The following is a 26225-nucleotide window of genomic DNA, read 5'->3' on the forward strand; positions in this document are numbered from 1 at the left end:
CGGGTAGTTGAATCTACTATTACCGAAACTGCTGGTGCCCTTAGCAATCTGACAGCTGAGCTTCAGGCGGATAGGCTCATGACATTGCAGAACCGTATGGTTCTAGATGTTATACTTGCAGATCGAGGTGGGGTATGCAGAATGATCCAATCGAGCTGCTGTGTCTTTATTCCTAATAATGCTCCAACAGTTTACGAGGCGATCTCTAAGTTGCACAAGATTTCGGACTCCATACATGTAGATGAGGGAAACTGGTCCTTTATGGAGTGGGTTTGGACTCTGATCTCAGCGTGGGGATGGAAGGTTCTAATGGTCATTGGTGTCATCTTAATATTACTATTCTCATGTTGTCTGATTATCCAGTGTGGTCCTGCTCTGTGTAGTCTTTGTGCTACAACCTGTTTTAGGAAACCACCTGCATTTGGAGAAAAGACACGAGAAAGGATGATGATACAACAGCATGTCACTGACCTGATGAGCATAGAACTAGATTCAGACATAGATTGAGTAATTGCCTATGTAAGGGCAAAAGGAGGGTCTGAGGTTCCGTGACGGTTCCGTGACGACTTGAACCCGTGTTTTCAAGTTTGTCGGAAATACATAAAATTAGTATCAGCGAACCGCAAATGATCCATTTAGTATATCCTAGTGTTTTCGCTACGCTACGAGCAAGAGCACTCCTTCCACTGACACATTTCTGATACACACACGGCATCCATCTTAGATCGTGGCCGCCATTTTGTGGTTCCTTGCCCTCACATATGCAATAGCCTCTGATCATTTCATTCACTCCACTTTGATTAAGGACACGTAGCCTTAGCCGGAGATTCACCTCTTACATGACACGTGCACCTTAAACCAGATCACGCTGAAGCTGCATGACTCGACAAAGGCTGCCTCCTCTGCCCGAGGCCAGCCCACCTGAACTGGTTTTCCTGTCCATTGTACCTGATCATGATTAGGCGGCCGAAGCCGGTAGCCTTGCCCATTTACAACCCACAAACATCTCTTATCCCGTTTTCTATCTTCTGCACCTGGCTCTGCTCCTTTTCCTTCTGGGCCTTTATTAGGGGGAGGTAACGAACTTTACGATGAGGCGGTCCGGGTCTTGAATGCAATATTGACAAGGGATTGTGATGGACTGGTGGGAACCCCTCTTCGTGATGTTTGGTATCAGATATTATCGACAGTTCCTGTGTAACGCCAAATATTTATTGTTTAGAGACACAAAGGTTTGGGAATGTACCGACATGTGAAATATTTGCCTAGAGCACAATTTTTAGTATATAAGGAGCAACCCACTTTGTACAAATCGAACAGTCTCCTAGATTCTGCCCGTGTGTAGATTCTGTGACTTCTGTGTCCCTGCAGTAATAAACCTTTGGTCTTTGACGCCACCATCGAGAAGCCCGTGTTTCTGTTCATTTGTGCACCAAGGCAGGTGGGACTCCGGGGTCTTTGGGTGTTGTACCCTGACACCTCTGGACGGAACCAAAAAAGTCCAGAACTCCAAGACTCCTGCCAAACTGATCCTGCTCTGATTTCTGGGTAAGCTATCTGGGTATCCAGGCTGACCAGGAGGCTGCCCGGGGGGTTATGGATGTGGGCCGTGATCCTGGCTGTTAGGCTTGTTGAGCTTGTTAGGCTTAGAGGCTGGAGGTAGGGGGCTGTGCTGCTGCAGTGCTGTGGAGTTGGTGTGCTGGTATCAGGGTGAAGCTGAGGCTGGGGCATTAGCTCATGGGGTTAGGCTTCGACTCCTTGTTAGGGTGAGAGGCCAGATCCCCCCTGTACCCTCCCTGTATTTCCACTCCCCCCTTCCTCACCTGCTGCTCCAGCCACCCCCTCCATAACTCTACCGGGGCTGGTAATTGGTGTCTGACATGTTTTATTTTTTTCCCCAGAGCAGCTAACCCCGCGTGGTTGGGCTGCTCAGCATGGTGGAGGTGAATGGGGGCCGGGCGAGAGCACTCGCCGTTGCCCCAAGCCACGGCCAGCCTGGCTGGGCCGCTTCCACGGGAGACCCGGGCTTGCCCTCTGCAGTCAGCTGCGCTCAGCCCCCTAACCGCTGTTTTAGTTTACAGTGTTTTCGGCGCTTTGGCATTTCCTATCTCGGCACCGCTCTGCTCCTGTGCCTCTTACTGCCCCTGCTATGTTCATAGTACTTTTATCATTACGCCGCCACCCACAGCATCCCACAGCTTTCACACAATGACTACAGACACAGTGATGTTTTGGAAAAAGGAGCTTCAGGCTTATTTGTTATACAAATAAAAGGTGGGTTATCTTACAGGCAATCCTGTCCGCCCCGCAACCCCTCATTGCAGGGCGCCTGAAGTTTTAGCCAAAGAAACACCAGCGGCCATAGCCCGGTGTTGTAACCGGGAGGACTTACTGCTCCCACCGGTGAACCTATCGTCCACTGAGCAAGGGAGAGTGACTCACACCTTCCCCAGCCGGGCGGAGCGCTATATGGCAAGCCCCCGGTTGCTCAGGTTTACAACCGCCCTAAGGACTAACGGGGTGCCGTCGTACTCCAAGTTCTCAATAAGGACCCCTTGAAGCATGTATGACTTATGCACGGTGCGCTTCGCACTGGAGGCTTCAGGTCCTCTTCCTGCGCCTTTCCTGTTTTGGGATTGCCCTGTAACTCCACCTGCAACAAGAGACAAATGTTAATGACAATGTTAATGACAGTCCCCCCCGCCCCCACTTCACATCCTTACTGCGGGTGAGTGGTAGGGAGGGGAATTCGGTGTAAGGGAGGGACCTTAGCCCTGCTGGAGGAGGCGGGGAGCTACCTATCGGCCGAGGAGATGGAGAGGCTGGGAGCTACCTCCCTAGTTGCGACCCGTCTGGTAGGGGAGCAGCAGCAAAGAGGACGTGGGGAGGGGCGGGGGGACCCCTTATACCTGCTGCCCCGCCCCCCAGGCTGGCGGCTTGCCAGCACCGCCCCCAGGGTCCTGCTGCCCGGCTGCCCTCAAAGGTACTACGGGGGCTGCCCTCCTACGGGGTCCCCTGCAGGGACCACAGGCATCTTGCATAGTACTTTTATCGTTGCGCCGCCACCCACAGCATCCCACAGCTTTCATAAAATGACTACAGACACAGTGATGTTTTGGAAAAAGGAGCTGCAGGTTTATTTTTTAAATAAATAAAAGGTGGGTTATATTACAGGCAATCCCGTCCGCCTCGCAACCCCTCGTTGCAGTGCGCCTGAAGTTGTAGCCAAAGAAACACCAGCGGCCATAGCCCGGTGTTGTACCTGGGAGGACTTACTCCTCCCACTGGTGAACCCATCATCCACCATAACTCCGCCCACTGAGCAAGGGAGAGTGACTCACACCTTCCCCAGCCGGGCGGAGCGCTATATGGCAAGCCCCCGGTTGCTCAGGTTTACAACCGCCCTAAGGACTAACGGGGTGCCGTCGTACTCCAAGTTCCCAATAAGGACCCCTTGAAGCATGTATGACTTATGCACGGTGCACTTGGCACTGGAGGCTTCAGGTCCTGTTCCTGCGCCTTTCCTGTTTTGGGATTGCCCTGTGACTACTCCACAGCCCTGGGTGTGGCCTCCGCTGCACCCAGAGCCCCCACCCTTAGCTCCTTGGATCTCAGCTACTTTCAACCCACTGCCTCTAGAGCTTTCCCTAGGTCCAGCAAGGATATCGCCATGCCTACTTTGACCAGTGGGTCCCAACCGATTCCCAGCAACCTACGGATTTCGTATGGCCAAGCCTAAAGAATCCCAACCCCCGTATCTCCAGGGGTTTCCTCCTGCCTGCATTTACTAGCCTGCAGTCTACTTTCCACGTTTCTCGAAATCTAGCTCCCTACCCTATGGGTCCAGGAGTCGTCTCCGACCTCCAGAGGTCGCATGATCCCAAGATGATTGGCATATGATAAAGGAAGGTCTGGCCATACTTAGTAGCGACTAGAAATGTATACCTGAATGGGTAAACAACTAGTTATGAAACGGTTCCCCTGACTCGCCTGCCCCTGAATCTAGTCTGACGAGTCACCGCGCTGGGATGCCCACGGGTAGCTATGCGCATTAGGAATCCCAAAGAAACTCAACTTCAAATATGAATAGGGCTGAAAATAAAAGCATAGGATTTGGGGGGCACACCCCAACTATGCCACTTTATAACTAGTCTCTTACTTTGCTTCCTAACCCAAAACCCTTAAGAGATGAACAAGACGGCCTTCTGAATTGATAACGCCCCATATCAGGAATTACAACTCTCCAATTGCATGAGGCCCTGCTATTTTATCTCACATCCGCTAAGGATATCCATCTGTGATTAAAACCCTATTATACAATAGATATCAAGGTCATCACCTTGTTGCCCTTGGTTGCTGGTCATTCTGTGTAAAGAGGCTCATCCGCCTACTTCCTTAGGAGAACCATGAGGCCCATACAAGATCAATGCAAACCGTGCGTCAATTGGGCTGACGGAACCCTGTCCACCCGAATTATTTCGTCTAAACTGGCCAGCGGCTGTGGACACCCTAGGTTTACGGCATAGACAATACTCAGTGGACGGGGAGCATTGACCACTATATTTCCAGGGTTGCTTTTAAAGCACTTGTCTATTCAGAACCTGTCCCGACGGTCTCCTCATGATGAGCCCCCTAAGTGTGCAAATCTGCCGTCAAGCGAAAGGACAATAATGGTGTTCAGTAATAGGCAATAGAACAATCACCCGGGAGACTCAGGCAAGGAGGAGACTTCCAAAATTCCTGGAGCTTTTAAAAAAAAATAATTTAATGATTACCTGAGCATTCAGAAAGAGCTAATGTAAATTGTAGATGGTTCCACTTTTTGCACGCAGGCAATCTATTGTGCATTATAACCAAGTCCTCCGAGATGGATCTTGAAAAGCATGGCTAAGAAACCCATACATAACTTTGAGCTTTGAATGTATTTCAACACAACATAATGTACAGCATCTGTATTGACAAAGTAGTTCTATTCTTATTGAACGGGAGCTGTCTGGGGATGCTGGTGTGGCTCGATGTGGACTGGGAATATGCTTTGTAATGTATTCATGGAAGTGTGTTTGGTGGAGTCATTGTGCTGATACCAGACGTGCCTTTTTCTGTAATTGCTGGTTTCAATGGTGCATCGCATTGCCTTTTACTAGTTTTGTTTGCTCTAGTGTGTTGTGACTATTCTACTACTGTCACGTTTTGCAATGATCAATTTAGCCAAGATATGACATGGTACATTTTCCTGCCTCTACGATTATGGATAGAAATCTGTTAATAAATCTGCTTATACAGTTAGTAGGATAAGTGATAGGTCTTCTCTGGGCAATTGCATTTCGTTTGAAAATGTGTCCGTTGTTGCTTTGTGTTGCTTTTGCTTTAACAGAGGTTTACCCCCCAATTTCATATAGATGTCATCTAGGTCTGTATTATATTTTCAAATCAATGAACCGTAAAAGTGTGCATTAATAAATCTCTCATGACTACTAGAAGGTTGCTAGGCTGTTCATGCTGCATTGCTCTTTGTAACAGAAACAATACAGAATTCCCTGAACTTTGGACACGATAAACCAAAAGAATCCTTTTCTTATCTTTTCTTTTTCCCAGACATCAACGTTGAAATTGCCCATAATGTCCCTTGCAGTATATTTTCAGCTAAATCCTAAGTTCCTGCAACTCTTAACGGTAACTCCCTGCACATCAGCAGGAGTATGTTAGAGTAAATCTTGGGTCTGATTACTTGTGACGCAGTGATTCATACATTCTTAAAACGGAGCTTTAATATCAGTTTCATGTCGAGGTATGCCTGCAGCCTCAGCAGCCTTCACCTTCAGGGGGAAGGATTTTCATACTTTAAAGAGCATGATCTCTGCACTGTCAGAGCTGGAGAAGCAGATCACATTAGCAGCAGTTTGGCTGCACCGATTACCTTGATTGCCTCTCAGCATGGCACATACTGTGTGAATTTCCATCAGTACATGGAAAAGGCCAAAGACCTTCTGAGTGGGTTGGATGTCGGATACCTCTGGCTGGCCGCAGTTAACACCCTTCTGGGAGACGCGAGAACGACCTCAAGGAGTGATTGAGGATGTGGGCCATCGACTGGAACGCTCAACAGAGGCCCATGAGAGCCGGCCAGATTCTGACCCTCTGGCACGAGGATCAGTCATCTGTTGAGGGGAAGACACACTGGGAAAGCGCGAGCAGCCGCATCTCTGGGGGAGGGAGAGACTTGAAAAGAGCGGCGAGGCTGGTAACTGGCACTGGATTACAAGGATGTTTATCCAATACTTTCGTATTTGATTTCTCACTTAATAACAGATCAACTGAACGTAACTTCATGGGAGTCACTGATCAGACACCGTCCTTTCATCTGGGCTGGCTATTTTCCACTTCATTCTTTAGATTTCTACAGGGATTTCTTTGAAAGCAAACTCACTTCGGAGCGCGAGCTAGAGTTTGCAGACTGAAGAGGGACCTTTTTCTAGACCGTTTCCCTCTGCAGCTGTGTGACACGGAGCATACACTAAGCGGAGAGGTTGTACCTGTCTATATTTAACGGGTGTAAGGTGCTCCCTTCACTCGGTACAACGCCCTCCTCTCCAGTGGTGGCTGGTGAGATTTTAAAGTGGTGGGGCGTAAACCTTCCGTGGGAGATGCACCGTGGCGAGGGAGTGTAGCAAGCAAGCCCGAACAACTAAAGGGGGGTTCGGGGAAAATTTTGAAAAATGAGTGGGCAAATGGTGCATTTTCAAGCAAATTTGAGAAGCAAGAAGGCTAATAAAGTAATTGTGAAAGTGCAGTTATTACATTAATAAAGGGATGTCATATAAAAACATAGAAGCTGCTCCTTCAGTATAACCACAGAGCTTCATAACAGACTTCCAGAAACAAAGCTGAGAACCTCACAGAATTCTTTTATTTAAACTGCAAACAACTAAACACACAAAGTAAGAAGATTAGAGCCACTCGCCTTTGAGAATCAGATCCTACCACCACAACTGGCATGAGTATGGATAGCTGAGCAACAGTTATCGACCAGAATTAATTGAGGTTACAAACAACTGATACATGTGATTGATTGTGCAATGTGCATCACAAATAAGGAACGCCCGTTTCACTCTATTCATAAATGAAAACATTTTAGTCAATCGGAAAGGTATTTCTGGGATGCCAAGAGTTTTTGTACACCCTAAAAGAACCAATCGATCCTGTAAACGAACATTTTAACACATTAGAGGTGCACTGATGCACACTTGTGAAGCACAAATCTACCTACACAAAGTAAAGGAGCACTGTACGCTGGCGGCGCTGCAGTGTGTCAAAAACTTGATCATGAGGCCCTCAATCTGTGTCCCCCACACGCGTCCCTTTGGCTATTGTCTGTCCAGGCAGCGCCTCCTCCCTGTCTGTGATCACACCTGGAGAGAAGCGCTAGAGAGGCCAGTTGACTGCAGTTACCACCCGTCTGGACGCGTGCCCCTGTGCTGCGCAGTTGTATTTCATCATTGCTTCTGTACATTGCAAGGTTTGTCTGTCTCGCTGTCTGTCCATCCGTCTCAGACTGTCACCTCCTCCCACTCTGCACGGGGCTGCATGTGGCCCATTTTATCAGCTTTTATGATGTGGCAGTATCTGAACCCAGTTGCTGCTGCGCTAAAATAAAGATTATTTTTGTGAAGAGAAGAGCTAAGTTAGCTAACTTCAAAAATAGCCTGTTGTGAAGCGGCGCTGAAAGCGGAAAGTTTAAAGGAAGCGCCCCGAGGGGGATTTGGAAAGGGACACGCTGAAGGAACAAGGGACAGAGTCCCCAGAAGTGCTGCCTGCATCCAGCCATGCGAGGAGGGTGTGGGAGCCTCTCCTTGAACTCGGTGTTCAAGAGAACACTGTGTTTTCCTTCCAAAGCGCTTCACTCAACGCGAAGGTGGCAGGTGCACAGCGGACCTAGCACCATCATCTCTTTTCTTCTGTTTGATCACATGTGTTTCTTCCATTCCTCCCGCCTTTTTTCACCCCGGTCCCTTTCCTCATTCCCTTTTCGTCCCTCTATCCTACTATCCGTCATTCTCTCCTTCCCTCCCACCCCCTCCATTCTTCTTTCACCTTTCTTATTAAACCTCTTAATTCATCCCCTCGTCTTCTTCATTACCCCCTTCTATAAGGGTCTGAATTAAGACCATAAAAAAGTGTCCAGCCCTCGAGAACATCCAGCTCGTACTGTGATGCGCGATCATTCAAATTCTTAACTATAGTTTGCAACCAGCTGTGGGTGCTGCTGGGCGAGTGCATGACGCCCCTCCCTATTTAGGATTAGGAGGGAGACTTGAGAACCATCACCAGGCCCTAAGGGGCGCCATCGATGTGTGAGGGGGTGACCAGGCAGCGACGGAGGCGGCACTGCAGGTCGGGAACGTTACTGATCACCCCCTGGCAGTCCGGTCTGAACCAATGAACGGGCGCGCCAAAGTAACCACCAACATTTTTGAGAACAAGACAAAAAGAATGTCAGTCAAATGATTAACCAGGCGTCGTGAGGTTGGCCTTACTCGAGACTAGGCAAGCAAAGAGGACCTCGTATTTTACTACAGTAAATACCAACATAACAAATGTCCTACCTTTCACTTCTCACGCATTAGTAGTAGCGCCGCCCTCGATGTCTTCCGACGACCACGACACAGCAGACAGTGCACTGAGTGCAGTGCAGACAAAGGAAAGCACCAGGCGGCGAGGCAGCCAGTCATGCGGTCCACCACTCTCCTTCGTGTCGTGACTCACGTTAAGTTCCACTTTCACTTACTTGTTGTTGTCTGGTGCGCCACGCGCTGTAACGTCCCGACAGCGTAGGGAAATGGCCAATCACATCGACATGGCTGGATATAGCCATATGTGATTGGCCATACAGTGCGGCCCTCAGCAGAGCAGCCAACACCCACGCGCGGCACCATCCTGCTGCAGCAGCCAATCCTGGCGCAGCGTTAACACCACCACTGCGCCAGGATTGGCTACCGAGCAGGTACTATTCTGCCCATAATGAGACTGGGGCCCCGGGTCCCTGGCTGTGTCTCTGAATGCCGTAGGGGGGGGGGGGGTAGGTCTGCCAGTTGTACGCATGCGCTGACCAGTCGAAATATGAAGTACTCCTGGATTTCGTATGCGCAGTCACCCTGCTGCTTCTGTCAGTGCTATTCTGCTCTGCTCTGGCTGCCTGTCACTCTCTGCCGCAGCCCCGCCCCCCACAGCCGTCGGCCCACTTCCTTATGTTATGGCATGCCCGATTCTGACGGCGTTGTCCCGTGGCCGGTAGCGCGCAGTGGGTGCCATTTGATTTGACAACATCATTTCTTTAATGCATCTTGGGCAGTGCGGTCGTCCATGGCTAGTGGGGCAACGCCCCAACGCCCCCAATGGACGCACCGCCACTGCTCCTCTCTGTAGCCACGGTTTCAGCCAGATTCCATTTCCGCCAATGATTTTGTATGGTAGAAGTTTGACATAAACTTAACCTGTGTACAAACCAGCCCTTGACGTGGTTTAGAGCACATTTTTTGTTCTCCTGTACCGTAAACGTCTACCACAAGAGACTACCAGAGTTCATGACAATATTATATGTGTGTGGCAGTTATTACAAGCATTAATGGTTCAAAATAAGTACAGTTAACGCATGAGTGACATGAGGTGCTGAAGGCACGGAGGTCAATGTATAGATGGCTGAGTTATTGAATATGTGAGCTCTGCCCCAATTCTTGTTTAGTTGATACACCGAGTCAGCATCTTGACCATCCTGCAGCTGTCACTGAGAGACCTGAGACCTGCTGCTTTTGTTGAACCTTAGTCTTTCTAAATATTAACCCCTTCCATGCTCATGACGAGCTCAGCTCGTCATGAGGCACAGTGGAGCTGTGCTGATGACGAGCTGAGCTCGTCATGACACCAGCAAAATGGCAATTTCCAGCACAGGGGAAAAATAACCACAGCAGCGATGTGGGTTAAAAGGCAGCCGTCATCCCGGGAGCATGCACAAGGCGCTGAGACATCGCTGGCTCTGTGCTGCTCCTGCTCATGGAATTGGCCGAGGCTAGTAGATACTAAAGTATTGGTGAGGGATGAGCTCATCGCCGCCAGTGTAGTGCGTAGGCGGTGAGCACATTGGTTGTATCTTTAATTGTCTGATTACTGAATTCGAAAATCGAGGTACCCAGAGTCAGTGTTGCGGGCAATGACCAGCTCAGTTGCCCATCCCATGCTGCTCTCTTCCTCTACTATGATAAAAGGCACATATAAAATTGCTCTTCCCTGCCCCAGGGGCGTTGAGGCTGTCCGAGAGGACCGTGACCATGTCCGCCGATCCCCCTAGTGTCATCCCTTTTTTCCGCCCTTTCTTGGAGCGTCAATGCACCCCAGGACTTCCCCTCTCACACTTACCTTCTTAACTGTGTGAGTCACCCTTGTTCCCGTGGTCCGCTTGGTCGCTAGTCCATCCCTGCCTGAATAAGGAACACTGATTAACACATGCGCTCACTCGCGCTGTGAGCGGGGACATTAACTACGTACTACCTATTCTGTATGCATACCCCCCATTTTATCGTACCGTAAAAGGTCCGTGCACATGATAACAAATACTTCATGATGGCAGCATCCCTGTGAGCATGTGTGCAATTGGGACCCTGGGTCATGGTACAAGGGCAGGGATGCCAGGCCGCTAATGCTACTAGCACCTTGGGTTAATGCGCGGGTGGGGCATGAACTCCAATGCTGCCAAGGTAACTGACATTATCGTTGTTCGTGGTGCGGCTGAAGCGCGCCACTAACGCAAACTGACGCGTGTTAGGCGAACAAAATAATTACTACTTTATAGCTCACAGATTATGCCACTTTGCATGTAACAGTTGTCATACTTGCACAACATGCTGACCCGCTAAGCAATTTCATCCCGCTGCAACCTTGAGTAGTTAATAACGAATTGTTTCTAAAATTTACATATTTTCTAGAACGGGGGTTGAACCCGCGACCGTGCCGTTATTGGTACCAGTTCTCCCAAACTGAGTTAACCGGCATCCGGCACCGACATTTGGAAATGGCCCTGCTAGCATCTGTTGTTTCCGCCCAATTGTAGTGAACTGGGCGTATGAGCGCCCGAAGCAGTGTTCGCATTCACCGCAGGCTATTGTGGCCCGGCCATAGTGCCCCCGAAGTCATTTTAAGTCTTTCCTCCGCGCCCCGGCTTCCATGAGGCACTGTTTTCCCTGTATGAAAATATATTTGTATCTCCCATGTCCTTAATACTCTTTTCCTCGTATGAAAATATATTTGTATCTACCATGTCCTTAATACTCTCCAATGAAACTTACGGGTTGTCAACCAGGGGAGATATGTCCATTGATACTCTTATCCGCAGTGCTTTTCTGTGCACGCATCCCTTCAGCGCTGTAAAACCCACCGCGGCCTGCCCCGGATCAATCAATCAAAGACATTTATAGAGCGCACTACTTACCCGTAGGGTCTCAAGGCGCTGGGGGGAGGGGGGTGCCGCTACTGCTCGAACAGCCAGGTCTTCAGCTTCTTCCTGAAGGAGAGGTGGTCTTGGGTCAGGCGCAGGTCGGTCGGGAGGGAGTTCCAGGTCTTGGCGGCCAGGTAGGAGAAGGACCTTCCTCCTGTAGTCGCTCTTCGGATGCGGGGGACGGCGGCGAGGGAGTGGTTGGCTGATCGGAGGTGGCGTTTGGGAGCGTAGAAGTTGATTCGGTTGTTGAGGTAGCTCGGGCCTTGGTCGTGTAGGGCTTTGTGTGCGTGGGTGAGGAGGCGGAAGGTGATTCTTTTGTTGACTGGAAGCCAATGTAGGTCTCTCAGATGTCCGGAGATGTGGCTGGTTCGTGGGATGTCGAGGATGAGTCTGGCTGAGGCGTTCTGGATCCGCTGGAGTCTCTTCTGGAGCTTGGCGGTGGTACCGGCATAGAGGGCGTTGCCGTAGTCCAGTCGACTAGTGACGAGGGCCTGGGTGACGGTCTTCCTGGTCTCGGTGGGGATCCACCAGAAGATCTTCCGTAGCATGCGTAGGATGTTGAAGCACGCCGAGGAGACGTTGTTGACTTGTCTGGTCATGGAGTGGGAGGAGTCCAGGATGAAGCCCAGGTTTCGTGCGTGGTCTGTCGGTTTGGGTGCGGTGTCCAGGGCGGGAGGCCACCAGGAGTCGTCCCAGGCGGAGGGTGAGGAGCCCAGGATGAGGACCTCCGTCTTGTCTGAGTTCAGTTTCAGGCGGCTGGTTGTCATCCACTCGGCTACCTCTTTCATCCCTTCGTGCAGGTTGGCTCTGGCGGCGGCGGGGTTGTTGGTCAGGGAGAGGATCAGCTGGGTGTCGTCGGCGTAGGAGATTATGCTGAGGTTGTGTTGGCGTGCGATGGCCGCGAGGGGGCTCATGTAGATGTTGAAGAGGGTGGGGCTCAGCGAGGATCCTTGAGGGACGCCGCAGATGACTTCGGTGGCCTCTGACTTGTACGGTGGTAGGCGGACTCTCTGTGTTCTTCCGTCGAGGAAGGAGATGATCCATTCCAGAGCCTTCTCCTGGATTCCGACGTTGCTGAGGCGCTGTACTAGGGTGCGGTGGCAGACAGTGTCGAATGCATCTGCTGTTAATAAATACTGCGTGAATCCCTTTGCCCTATAAAGGCGGCCATCGCTGGAGGCAGTACACCCACAGCCATTGCGGCCCGGCCATACTGCCCCTAGCGCTGACTTAGCTTCAGACCGCCTCTGTCCCGCTTCTAAATAACATTCGGTGCAGGGCCTCTAACCTACGGACGCCCTGCCGCGAAGCCGCCTCGCCCACGTTTCAAATAATGCGGGCTGTTCCTCTGACCTACAGACACCCTGCCGCGAGGCGGCCATCGTTTGGGATCCTTTGAGAGTGCCAGGCCCCCTCCACGCTGTGATCTGTGCCTTATCCTCAAAGGTTTGTTGCATATGTAAATGCCACCTATATATGTTTTCTATTTGCCGAATGCATGAATAAACTTGAACTTCGCACATATGCAAAACATTGCCATGCGAAAGAATAAATTGCACATTTCACGGATGCATTTGTCTTACATAAAAATCATTACAATAGTTCTCTTATCTTACTAGTAGAAGTTGGAAGGCGTAATGGATGAATTAGCAGCGAACCAACATTTGAGCATGAATTTACCAGCTGGAGTTAACAAGGAATTTTTTTTGTTCCAGGTTGGGCTCGAACCACCAACCCATCTGTTAATAGCCGAATGCGCTAAAGATAGCGCCACAGAGGCTGCTAATGAAGCGAACTGAAAAGTATTCCACCCTAAATTAACTTGTGTGTAAATGAAACGGGAGGCCTACGAGTCACGCCTCTGCAAGAGAAAATTCGAGGCTTCTGGTCGCATGTTTGCCATGAACATTTCTGCATCTACATCGGTGTACATTTACAGCAGTTACAAAACTTTTCCATGTAATCATTAAACGTTAATTCACTGTTTCTAAGTTGGACAACATGAATTCTTATAATGCAAGTCCAGCTCTGATTCGTGTGTCCTCTTTGCTGCGCAACATAAAATAATCATCGCAAGGCTACCTAATGAATAAAAGTTCATAGAAAATGATTACCCCCTCATGACCTGCTTACACCCCGAAGGGTTCAAAGGCCGGAACTACTTTGAGGCAAGATGGGGGAGGAGGACTAGCCCCCCGAGACAGTCGCAGCAAGGTCACCTTGGGGTAGGCGCAGAAAAAGGCTCTATCTTTAAATGCAAGGAAGCGGCCTTGCCAGCTCAGCGATCCTCAAGGAAAACATGGATTCTTAGCCCGCCGAGAAGAAGAGGGGGGTGGGGGAGGACTCCTAGCCCCCGAGAAAGAGCTGCGGCATGGATGCCTAGGGTTGCATGCTCAATAACCGTGTCAGAACGAGAAACAGCTGCTGCCTGCGGTCCTCAATCCTGACCTCCCCCACCCCTGTCCCGCTCCTCTACCTCCGACACACACAGCCTCCGGTAGTCTAAACTTGTGCCAGGTTGTGCAGGAGCTGGGAGAGTGCCCCCCCCCCACGGGCAAAACCCCAAGTGGAGGGACCCACGGTAGGCCGGGAAGAGGGGGAAGTGAAGCCAGGCCCCCAACACTAACCTCGCGATAAAGCGACTTTGATGCTGGAGCAGCAGCAAACGTTCCTAGCAGCCAGGCGTTAGCCTCGGAGAAGGTGAAGAAAATTGCAGCTCAGATAACTGTAACAAATCAGGCAAAGAAAGATAAGTCACTTAACGTGAAATACAGATATGAATCTGGAATTGCAGGGAATTGAACACGAGGCCTCATATATGCGAAGCGTGCGCTCTACCTCTGAGCTGCATCCCCAAAGCAATCAAAATTAAGGATGCGCACTGTGCCGATCACCCGACAGCTCTCTCAGCTCTTTCCCAAAGGCAGGACACAAGACAGGCCCCCTCGGGGCTCAGCACCATCACTCACTTGAAGAAAAACGGGGGGGAACACTCAGTGTTGTGTAAAATACCCCTCACACACCAACAGGCCCCTTGGTGTCATGCTTCATCATCGGGGTCTTCGCACCCCGCTAAGGGGATGCGGCACGCTACGACCTACGACTACGCGGGAGCGTTGACAAATCAGACTATGTGTGTGTGTGTTGAGTGCAAGTGAAAGGAATAGGATGTGAGTGGGAAGTGTAGTGAAAAAAAAATTAAAAAGTACCTGGCCAGTGGGTAAAAAGAAAAAACTTTATTCTGTACCTCTGGCTGGTGCTGTTAAAAAATGTGCTAGATGGCGAGGTTTTGTGTCTTAGTAAGGGACAGAACCTCTGGTGTGCGTCGACATGTTTCGGTACATGCGTACCTTCTTCAGGACGGGGCACAACTCCCAACCCTACTCACGTTTCTCTACAAAACAGGATTTTTGTTCTAATTTTCCTAAAAAGTGATTACATTCACTAGAGACAAATACAATGTGCCTACAGCGGATTTTTTGGAACATGTAGTTACATGTCCTGAAAAAAAGAAAAAAACATTAGGTTTGGTTACCATATAGGTTGGCTCAGACAGGTGCAGTCACCTGGAGCCCCAAACGGTTGATTTAACCTGTAAAGGGAAAAAATAGACATACAGAACACATAACACACAAACTCACACACACTTATGACAGACTTAGGATTTAGTGTTTTTAAACATACTTATTGTATGAGCTGATTAAAGCATCATGAGCAATTCCTGAACATCAGGGTAGGTAGGTGGATCCACAATCTATAGGAATAGAAGAGTGGGATCAGTGTTGTTGTTTCTACTCACTTGTTGGACTCTGTAATGTCCCCACAGAGCTTAAACTCTGTTTAGTGAATACTCACGAAATCCGCCTTAGTCGGCCTCCTTCCACCACCCTGTGCTGCTCCGCCGTAAATGATGTACGGGTGAGCTTGGTGGTATTTAAAGGTGGATGAAGTGAGTTCTCATTGGTTAATTAGCGGAAAGGCTAATGACCATATAAGGGTGATGACCTTGTTGACGCCCCTTCCATGTGTGTGGTTTTGTCACATGTACCATGAACACCACCGTCATTTGTTAATTACCGGGTTTTACCTGTCCATATATGGACTTTCCGCTTGCTAGCCACTCACACTCTGATATTTTCGCTCGCGCTGGGGGAGCGCCTGTGTGATGCAGCCGCCGTTCTCTCTCCTTCGCGCATGCGCGCTGCCCGGTCTCCAGTGTTCCATTGCGCATGCGTGCTGCCGGGTCTCCGGTGTTTCATTGCGCATGCGCATTGTTCGAGTGCGATCCGCGCATGCGCGTTGTTAATTGCGCTAGTCATCGGTGCAGCTATTTCGCCCGGTTATTTCCTCATTGTTGTTTTTGGTAGTACATTAGGATAGTAACCAGGTGGATCATTGGAGTATTTTGGTTCAAGTGGATCTGCTCATTGTGTCACAACCACGGAGGTGGTGCCATATCGTTTACAGTGATATTATGATGTGGTTCACCATACAATTACATGTCATTTATGCAGACGGTAGTACTGACTGTCGGGCTGGTTCTCATATCAACCAATTGCTATTCCTTATTTTATCCGGGGGTCTTTAGGTGACTTGGCTCCACGGTATGTCATCATTCAGTCCGGTGACATGAGTTGTCAGGCGGAACACCCAACGTTGTTCCTTTTGGAACAGACCTGTTTCAGAGGGTAGTCGCTCTATGACGGTCCAGCGTAGGTCGTTGACGCAGTGTTGGTGTGACAAAAAGTGTGATGCCATCTTAGTTGTTGTTTTCTTACAGCGTATATTACTTTTGTGTTCCCCTATCCTTATTTTGACGGGGCGGGTGGTCATGCCTACATATTCTAGTCCGCATGGGCAGGTAATTAGGTAAATCACATTCCTTGTGTTGCAGTTGGTAAAGTGGCGTTGCTCCCATGTTGTACCATTTCTGAAGCTTAGGTTTTTACTTTTCTGAGTTTGATGACAACAACTGCAATCCCCACAAGGGAAATGACCTTGTACACCAGTTACATTGGGTCTCTCCATCTGGTTTGTCCGTGGTCTGGTATGGACCACAATGTCCTTTATGTTTCTGCCCCTTCGGTGCGCGTGCATCGGCTTCTCAAATGACAAGCCTCCACAGTTCAATATGCCCCAGTGTTTATCAATGACCTTCGACACCTGATTTGATATGGTGGAATAAGTTGTTACACAGATCGGCCTCTTGTTTGCTTCTTTTACATGGGGATTTTCTTCTATGAGTGCCTCCCTGTGATTGTTTTTAGCGCGCTTCATCGCTTTCTCGATGGTTCTAGTGGGATACTTCCTTTGCACAAGTTTGGTTTTTAGATCTTTCGCTTGTCGGTTGAATTCACTCAACTCTGTGCAGTTTCTCCGGAGTCTAAGAAATTGCCCATAGGGTAGATTTTCCCTTAGGTGTCTCGGGTGGAAACTGTCGTAACGCAGCAGACAGTTTCTGGAGGTCGGCTTGAAATGTGTTGTACTTTTTAGCCTTCCATCCTCGCTGTAGGAGGATGGAAGGCTAAAAAGTACAACACATTTCAAGCCGACCTCCAGAAACTGTCTGCTGCGTTACGACAGTTTCCACCCGAGACACCTAAGGGAAAATCTACCCTATGGGCAATTTCTTAGACTCCGGAGAAACTGCACAGAGTTGAGTGAATTCAACCGACAAGCGAAAGATCTAAAAACCAAACTTGTGCAAAGGAAGTATCCCACTAGAACCATCGAGAAAGCGATGAAGCGCGCTAAAAACAATCACAGGGAGGCACTCATAGAAGAAAATCCCCATGTAAAAGAAGCAAACAAGAGGCCGATCTGTGTAACAACTTATTCCACCATATCAAATCAGGTGTCGAAGGTCATTGATAAACACTGGGGCATATTGAACTGTGGAGGCTTGTCATTTGAGAAGCCGATGCACGCGCACCGAAGGGGCAGAAACATAAAGGACATTGTGGTCCATACCAGACCACGGACAAACCAGATGGAGAGACCCAATGTAACTGGTGTACAAGGTCATTTCCCTTGTGGGGATTGCAGTTGTTGTCATCAAACTCAGAAAAGTAAAAACCTAAGCTTCAGAAATGGTACAACATGGGAGCAACGCCACTTTACCAACTGCAACACAAGGAATGTGATTTACCTAATTACCTGCCCATGCGGACTAGAATATGTAGGCATGACCACCCGCCCCGTCAAAATAAGGATAGGGGAACACAAAAGTAATATACGCTGTAAGAAAACAACAACTAAGATGGCATCACACTTTTTGTCACACCAACACTGCGTCAACGACCTACGCTGGACCGTCATAGAGCGACTACCCTCTGAAACAGGTCTGTTCCAAAAGGAACAACGTTGGGTGTTCCGCCTGACAACTCATGTCACCGGACTGAATGATGACATACCGTGGAGCCAAGTCACCTAAAGACCCCCGGATAAAATAAGGAATAGCAATTGGTTGATATGAGAACCAGCCCGACAGTCAGTACTACCGTCTGCATAAATGACATGTAATTGTATGGTGAACCACATCATAATATCACTGTAAACGATATGGCACCACCTCCGTGGTTGTGACACAATGAGCAGATCCACTTGAACCAAAATACTCCAATGATCCACCTGGTTACTATCCTAATGTACTACCAAAAACAACAATGAGGAAATAACCGGGCGAAATAGCTGCACCGATGACTAGCGCAATTAACAACGCGCATGCGCGGATCGCACTCGAACAATGCGCATGCGCAATGAAACACCGGAGACCCGGCAGCACGCATGCGCAATGGAACACTGGAGACCGGGCAGCGCGCATGCGCGAAGGAGAGAGAACGGCGGCTGCATCACACAGGCGCTCCCCCAGCGCGAGCGAAAATATCAGAGTGTGAGTGGCTAGCAAGCGGAAAGTCCATATATGGACAGGTAAAACCCGGTAATTAACAAATGACGGTGGTGTTCATGGTACATGTGACAAAACCACACACATGGAAGGGGCGTCAACAAGGTCATCACCCTTATATGGTCATTAGCCTTTCCGCTAATTAACCAATGAGAACTCACTTCATCCACCTTTAAATACCATCAAGCTCACCCGTACATCATTTACGGCGGAGCAGCACAGGGTGGTGGAAGGAGGCCGACTAAGGCGGATTTCGTGAGTATTCACTAAACAGAGTTTAAGCTCTGTGGGGACATTACAGAGTCCAACAAGTGAGTAGAAACAACAACACTGATCCCACTCTTCTATTCCTATAGATTGTGGATCCACCTACCTACCCTGATGTTCAGGAATTGCTCATGATGCTTTAATCAGCTCATACAATAAGTATGTTTAAAAACACTAAATCCTAAGTCTGTCATAAGTGTGTGTGAGTTTGTGTGTTATGTGTTCTGTATGTCTATTTTTTCCCTTTACAGGTTAAATCAACCATTTGGGGCTCCAGGTGACTGCACCTGTCTGAGCCAACCTATATGGTAACCAAACCTAATGTTTTTTTCTTTTTTTCAGGACATGTAACTACATGTTCCAAAAAATCCGCTGTAGGCACATTGTATTTGTCTCTAGTGAATGTAATCACTTTTTAGGAAAATTAGAACAAAAATCCTGTTTTGTAGAGAAACGTGAGTAGGGTTGGGAGTTGTGCCCCGTCCTGAAGAAGGTACGCATGTACCGAAACATGTCGACGCACACCAGAGGTTCTGTCCCTTACTAAGACACAAAACCTCGCCATCTAGCACATTTTTTAACAGCACCAGCCAGAGGTACAGAATAAAGTTTTTTCTTTTTACCCACTGGCCAGGTACTTTTTAATTTTTTTTCACTACACTTCCCACTCACATCCTATTCCTTTCACTTGCACTCAACACACACCACACATAGTCTGATTTGTCAACGCTCCCGCGTAGTCGTAGGTCGTAGCGTGCCGCATCCCCTTAGCGGGGTGCGAAGACCCCGATGATGAAGCATGACACCAAGGGGCCTGTTGGTGTGTGAGGGGTATTTTACACAACACTGAGTGTTCCCCCCCGTTTTTCTTCACTTTTCTTTCCAACTAGTGGTAGGATTCTCCTTGTTTATGTATCAGTGCCCGTGGAGTAGGAATCCTACTTGATACTCTACCTCCCCTCTTTGTTAAATATAGCCATCACTCACTTGAGCAGAGGCCCCGTAACCGCGCCAGCTAGAGGCCCTACCAAGCCCCCCCTCACCAGTGAGGGTTGGAGCATCTCTAATGCCACCCAACAACACTGACGAACGGAAGGCAGGGGGTGCCCGCCCCCACAGCTGCCCCCCCCTCCAGCCTAGCCCATGGAGCTGTTCTGTCCCCAAGGCGGCCGCAGCCACAGCAATGTCCGTGGAGCAGCCTAGCCCCCAAAGGGGTGGGGAGGAGTATTGCACTCACCGCACTGCTCAGAACAGCTCCAGGAGATCCAGGAGGTCGACGTCCAATTCGGTGTAAGGGGGGGACCTTAGTCCGGCTGGGGAGGGGGGGAGCTACGTATCGACCGAGGAGATGGAGAGGCCTGGGAGCTACCTCCCTAGTTGCGAACCGCCTGGTAGGGGAGCAGCAGCAAAGAGGACGCGGGGAGGGGCGGTGGACCCCTTATACCTGCTGCCCCGGCCCCTAGGCCGGCGGCTCGCCAGCGCCGCCCCCATGGTCCTGCTGCCCTCAAAGGTACTATGGGGGCTGGCCTCCTATGGGGTCCCCTGCAGGGACCACGGGCATCCTGCAGAGTCTCCGCTCTGACTGGGAAATCATAGGATAGATTCTTCAGGACCAAGCTGACAATAAAAAAGCCTTGAAAACCTACCACTGGCAGGATCAAATATCTATTTTACAATTGAGTGCATTTTAGTCTCGATTAGCTAGAGCAAAGAACTGGGATACCTGCTAGGGTCAGCATCTTATTGCTTGCAACAGCACACAACTTCAAGTTTCATCCAGCAACACCCTTGTAAATGTCAGAAGCAAGCAAAGGTATATTGGGAGTCGAGAGCCTAAATGCCCTTTTCCTGTTACTAAGACACAATTAAGGGGCCTATTTATGAACTTATTTGCATCACTCCTGCACCACGAAATATGGAGCAAGAGCGACACAAACTTTAGGTTAGATTTATAAAGCCATGCAAGCCACTTTGTGTTGCCCTGAGTGGCTCCATAAATCTGCTGTGTTCCCTTACTCTGCCTTGGGAAGTAGTTCCATAGGCTTTGCGTGGGTGTCCCCACACACCTCCCATGGTTTTTGACGCATTTTCATATTTGCTGGAACTAGTAAACCTAATAATGCACCAAAAAGATACGCCTCCCCAGGAGAGGTGTAGCAATGAGAATTATCTGGATTACTCCTTGTTACTTCCTCTTTCTGTGTGTACTGCATTCTGCAACACACATACAGAGGTATGTGCCACTCAGGATTATTTTTGCAAAAAAACAATAATGCATGCGAAACATGCACCCTTGCACCATGGTGCAATGGTGCCTGCTTTGGACCTAGGCTGCCAAAAGAGGACCAGCACAGGGGAAAAAGTAAGAATGTCCGTATTGCCTTAAATATGACACAATCCTGCGCTTTTCCTGTCAAGCCTCGCTTGACTTGATTTGCTGCACTGCATGCCTTTTCATAAATTGGCCCCTAAATTACCAACATAAAAAAACACATTTCAAAATGTAAAGATTCCCAAAATATTCAGTAATAGAATGCAATAGGACTAAGAACAAGCAACCGACTGGACCCAAAGGAGTATATTCACTATGTTTTCATGCATCCAGTCCAGCAACTACATTTGCTGCATTTCATTGTGTTGACCTCAGGGAGCACAACTGCACCAAATGTACTAAGGCGTGGTGCTGTTCCCCCCCTCCCCATGTGGTACTTCAATTAAGGATGCCTTGTGCCAATGTGCACACTCTTTCTCTCTTTAGGGTGTGTGCTTAATGTCAAGCATAGTTCTTACTGGAAGGAGACTCTTCCTGTACAACATGCAGTGCTTTTGCCAACTGGAATACTTTTTTGAAGTTTGTATGTGCATTGTACAGTGCAGCACGCATGCAAAGTTGAACATGTTTTGAGAAAAGAAACCTTTTCTCCAATTTATGCCCGCCTATAGGAGACATACAATATTGGTGCAAAGTTCTGTTTATGGCAAATTCCATGGATTGTTTTATGGGAATGCCCATGTACCACCTTGCAAGGCCACCTCATATAAAGTGCTACTATCACTTACTTTAGGACAACTTTCTAACTCATGTCCAGGTTTGCACTGGACATTAATCCCTCCTAAAGCCTCTGCCCCAGTTTGCATCACTTGCTGTTGTAAAGGCTTGATGCGCTGTATTTGAATCATGGATCTGTATTTTCCAGTTAGGACGGGGGCCAGAAGTCAATCAATTAGCATGTGTATAGTGGAGCACTGTCACCCCTAGAGGTATCTGGGCGCTGTGGATGCGACGTCTCCATCGAACAGCCAGGTCAGAAACAAGCAGAAAGGAAGAAACGGAGAGATGAGCAGAAAGACGAAAAATAAAGGTCAGAAAAGAGCAGAAAGAGGCAAAATCATGGGCAGAAGGAGCAGAGAGAGGCACAATTAGAGGGCAGAGAAGCAAGCAGAAAAGAAGGCAGAAAACGAGATGAAAATGAACAGAAGAGGCACAAACCTAAGGCAGCAGAGGGTAGTGGACTGCGGGCAAGCTGGACAGGAGACCCGTCGCAGGGGTCGATGGCAGGAGGACCTGAAGTGACTTCAGCATGACAGGCAGCACTGTACCAAATGCCAATTACATAAAGTAGTTTATCTTTTGAGGAATCGCTTAAAATGTGCACTATTTCGGTCCAACTATATTTGGTTGATAAATATTTACATATTTAGAAATAAAAAAGTGCCTCTCCTACCTGCCATGGTTGGAAGTCCTTCCTCAGACCTTCACTAACTGAGGAATGTCCTGAGTTGGCTTTGGCTGAGATCATGTTGTGTAAAGCGTGAGCAGCTGCATAGACCGCAGTGTAAACACTGTATGTATTGTAGAAATTGTAAGCATCATATTTAAAGAGGTTCAACTTTCGCATTGTCTCATTCCCTTTACACCGAGGAAAGAAGGATTCATAGGCAAAAGTCCCATCTGGCAAAGCAGGAGCACACAGGAATGTTAGCGCCCACAAGTCCACAAACATGGAATTGTTTGGGAAGTTTAAAGGTTTCACACTGTACAAGAAATCTGTCAGTCCAGGAATCTGTCCCTTAGGAATGGAAAATTCAAGAGAGCCATTGAAAGCATTCCCTCCAGGGTGATAACTAAACTCTTTCAAATGTGATGAGATTGCAGAAGCGATCCAAACTTTGGCAGGCAGGTCTTTCAAGTACCAAATGAGGACTGGATCCATGTAACCTCTCGAACAGTGAACAATCACCACATTGACAGAATGAACACGGATTGTTTGAACAATCCGCTTCATCTCTTCAAACTTGGTGTAAGGGGGCTTACGAAGTCTTTGTAAGAAGGCCACACATCCCCCGCTTCCGGTGATCTCTCTCTCCAGCTCCTCGCCGGCCCTCCTGCCGCTGTCATCATCTGATGTCAGGATCCCAACCCAGGTCCAGCCAAAGTGCTTGAGCAGCCGGACGATGGCGCGCGTCTCGTAGATCTCATTGGGAACAGTGCGGTAAAAGGATGGAAACTGATGTCTGTCATTGAAGACTGGATCCATGGCACCATAGCTGACCTGAGGGAGACATAGACATGAGCTATGAGACATATTGCACGACACTCAACTAAAGTGCATCCTTGGCCGATGGAGTGTGGCTTGTGCATCTCATTGGGCACAGTGCGGTAAAGGATGGCAACTGATGCCTATTATTGAATGATTGGATCCATGGCACCATAGATGATGTGAGGAAGACAAAGATATTAGCTATTAGACATATAGAACCACTCTCCACTAAGACACATCACTGGCCGAAGGTGTGTGGATTGTGGATCCCTTTGGAAAGAGTGCGGTAGAATGATGGGAACCAATGTCTGTCATTGAAGATTCGATCCATGGTGCCATAGCTGACCTAATCAAGATATAGACAAGCGCAATTAGACATATTGCACCACCCTCCACTAAAGCGCATCTCTGGCTGATGGAGCGTGGCTTGTGGATCTCATTGGGGACAGTGCGGTAAAAGGATGGGAACCAATGCAGGTCATTGAAGATTGGATCCTTGGCACCATAGCTGACCTAGGGAAGGCATAGACATAAGCTGTTAGACATATTGACCACACTCCACTAACGGATCCCTAGCCAATTGTGCATGGCTTGTGGACCTCATTGGCAACAATGTGGTAAAGGATGTAAGTTGACGTAGGTCATTAAATATTGGATCCATGGCACCATAGTTGACTTGAGGAAGACTTAAACATAAGCCATTACACATATTGAACCACACTGCAACACCCATCACTGGCCGATGGTGTTTTTCTTGTTGATCTCATTGCAGGCAGCGAGGTAAAAGCATGGAAACCAATGCCTCTCCTTGAAGGTTGGATCCATGGCACCATAGATGACCTAAGGAAGGGATAGACATGGGCTATGAGACATTTCGCATTACACTCCACTAAAGAGCAGCACTGGCCAATGGCTCGTGGCTTGTGAATCTTATTGGGGACAGTGCAGTGAAAGTATGGGACCTGATGTCCTTCATTGAATATTGGATCCATGGCACCATAACTGACCTAAGCAAGACACAGACATGAGCTATGAGACATATTGCAACACACTCCACTGAAGTGCATCACTGGCCGATGGTGCGTGGCTTGTAGATCTTGTTGGGGACAGTGTGGTGAAAGGATGGGAACTGATTCCTTCCATAGAAGATTGAATCAATGGTGCCAAAGCTGACCTAAGGAAGACATAGACATGAGCTATTCAAAATATTCCACCACACACCACTAAAGCACATCACTGGCCAATGGCGGATGGCGGATGGCTTGACGATCTCGTTGGGGACAGTGCCTCAATTTTTATTAGAAATTAAGCTTCAAAAAAGCTTAAAGGGCCTTCTCTTATACTGCCCTCCTGGACTCAGGAGTACATTCACGAGTAATATTCACTCTTTGTTAGAATCCGAACTATGCTTGAATGATTTCATCATTATGGGTGATCTCAATTTCTGTTTAGAAGATGAGTCACACAAAGACACTGCAGCCCTCTCAGATATTGTAGGGACTTCAGGGTACAAAAATGGAACTCACATAGCAGGACATACTTTGGATGGAATCTTTACATCGGACCCAACCATTATGGTTAGAGAGGTGCTACCAATATACTGGACTGACCATTCAGCCATCTTGTTTGAATTACGGTGCCCATATGGCTCCTCAGATGAACACTCTATGACGCACCCGACAATCTACAAATATTGTAATAAAATAGACCATGACAAACTACTATTACGCCTTAATGAATATGTATATAAAATGAAACACAAATGTGCTGTGCATTGCTTATCAGCGGGCAGAATGTTATAGCATGTCATATAAATAAACTTCCTCTTACCTGTAGGTACCTGTAGAGCCCAGTGATGGTTGCCATAGCAACAGATGTGGGTGGTAACATGTCACCGATGACAGCAGCCAGGATCCCACTGGACCGACATCTGTAGTTAGGAACTGGGGCCAGATCCTCTCTCCCTGATAATAGGGCCATGGTGCTCAGCGTCGCTTTGGCCTTGTTGACATATGAATTAAAGACCTCAAAGCCCAGGGTGATGTTGGGTAAAAGGTCAAGGTTCTTGTTAATCTTCTCAATGGCGTAAACAATGGCGAAGTAATGTCGAAAGAAACGGAGAGAAATGCTGCAAGAAAAATAAATTTCTTTGAGTTACTTATTATGCAGGTGTCCTTTGAAGAAAATATTTCCTTTTTCACAGAGTTACCATTTTTCATTTATTCACCACAGGAGACACAGTAACAATCAACCTCACTCCTGGTTATCCCTTTCCTCCCCATGCGGTAGGTGACAGGTGCATGGGTGAGCAGCTTAGGACTTACCCCTTGAAATTCTGCAAAACATTATCTGGAAAACACATCCCTCAAAAATTCAACAGCTTTTTTAGAAGATGGATCTGATGCAAAGTATACTTCAGGCCATCTACTGCTGTGGCAAAAATTAAAAGGTCCTTCCAGATCTATGCCAATCTTTTTCCAAGGACCACCATATAGTTAAATAGGAACCAAAGGGTGAGAGCACGTTTTCTATTTTCTCCATATTCTGCATGCCACACATCTTTGACCTCTCCATCAATACCATCATCCATTAAAGGACCCCAATATTTGATATTTGATATTTATTGATTTGTATAGCGCTGAATCACCCATGAGGGTATCTCGGCACTTCAGATGGAGGAACATCAGAACTAGAGGGAGGAATTAGAAGAGGTGGGTTTTTAGCATTTTTCTAAATTGAGCGTAACGGAAAAGTCAAACCATTCCAGAATCGGGGGGCAAGGTAAGAGAAAGATTTGCCATCACTACGAGCCTTTTTGATTCTGGGGATGGTTAGCTAATGCTCGCTACTGGACCTGAGATTACATGTTGGTATATAGGAGGAGAGCTTGTTAGTGAGATACTTGGGGCCCTTGCCATTACGAGCCCTGTAAATAATGCAGCCTATTTTGAACTTTACCGTTTTCTTTATGGGGAGCCAGTGAAGTTGATTGAGAAGTGGTCCGGAGGGTGTTCTGAATGGGTCG

The 26225-nt window shown here is 48.3% G+C and overlaps 1 protein-coding gene across 1 annotated transcript in view; it reads right to left on the reverse strand.

Annotated features, from left to right (window-relative positions):
* The window catches only part of LOC147689406 (vomeronasal type-2 receptor 26-like), a 340755-nt gene extending 315437 nt beyond the window's left edge, over positions 1 to 25318 (reverse strand). Inside the window, exon 1 of the mRNA XM_086940085.1 lies at positions 25031 to 25318. Coding sequence (XP_086796211.1) covers positions 25031 to 25180 — 150 coding nt within the window. The 5' untranslated portion in view covers positions 25181 to 25318. The remainder of the gene's footprint in view (positions 1 to 25030) is intronic.
* Positions 25319 to 26225: the final 907 nt, after the last annotated feature.

This window comes from Lissotriton vulgaris, chromosome 10 (assembly GCF_964263255.1).
Source record: "Lissotriton vulgaris chromosome 10, aLisVul1.2, whole genome shotgun sequence".
In the NCBI taxonomy this organism is placed as follows: domain Eukaryota; kingdom Metazoa; phylum Chordata; class Amphibia; order Caudata; family Salamandridae; genus Lissotriton; species Lissotriton vulgaris.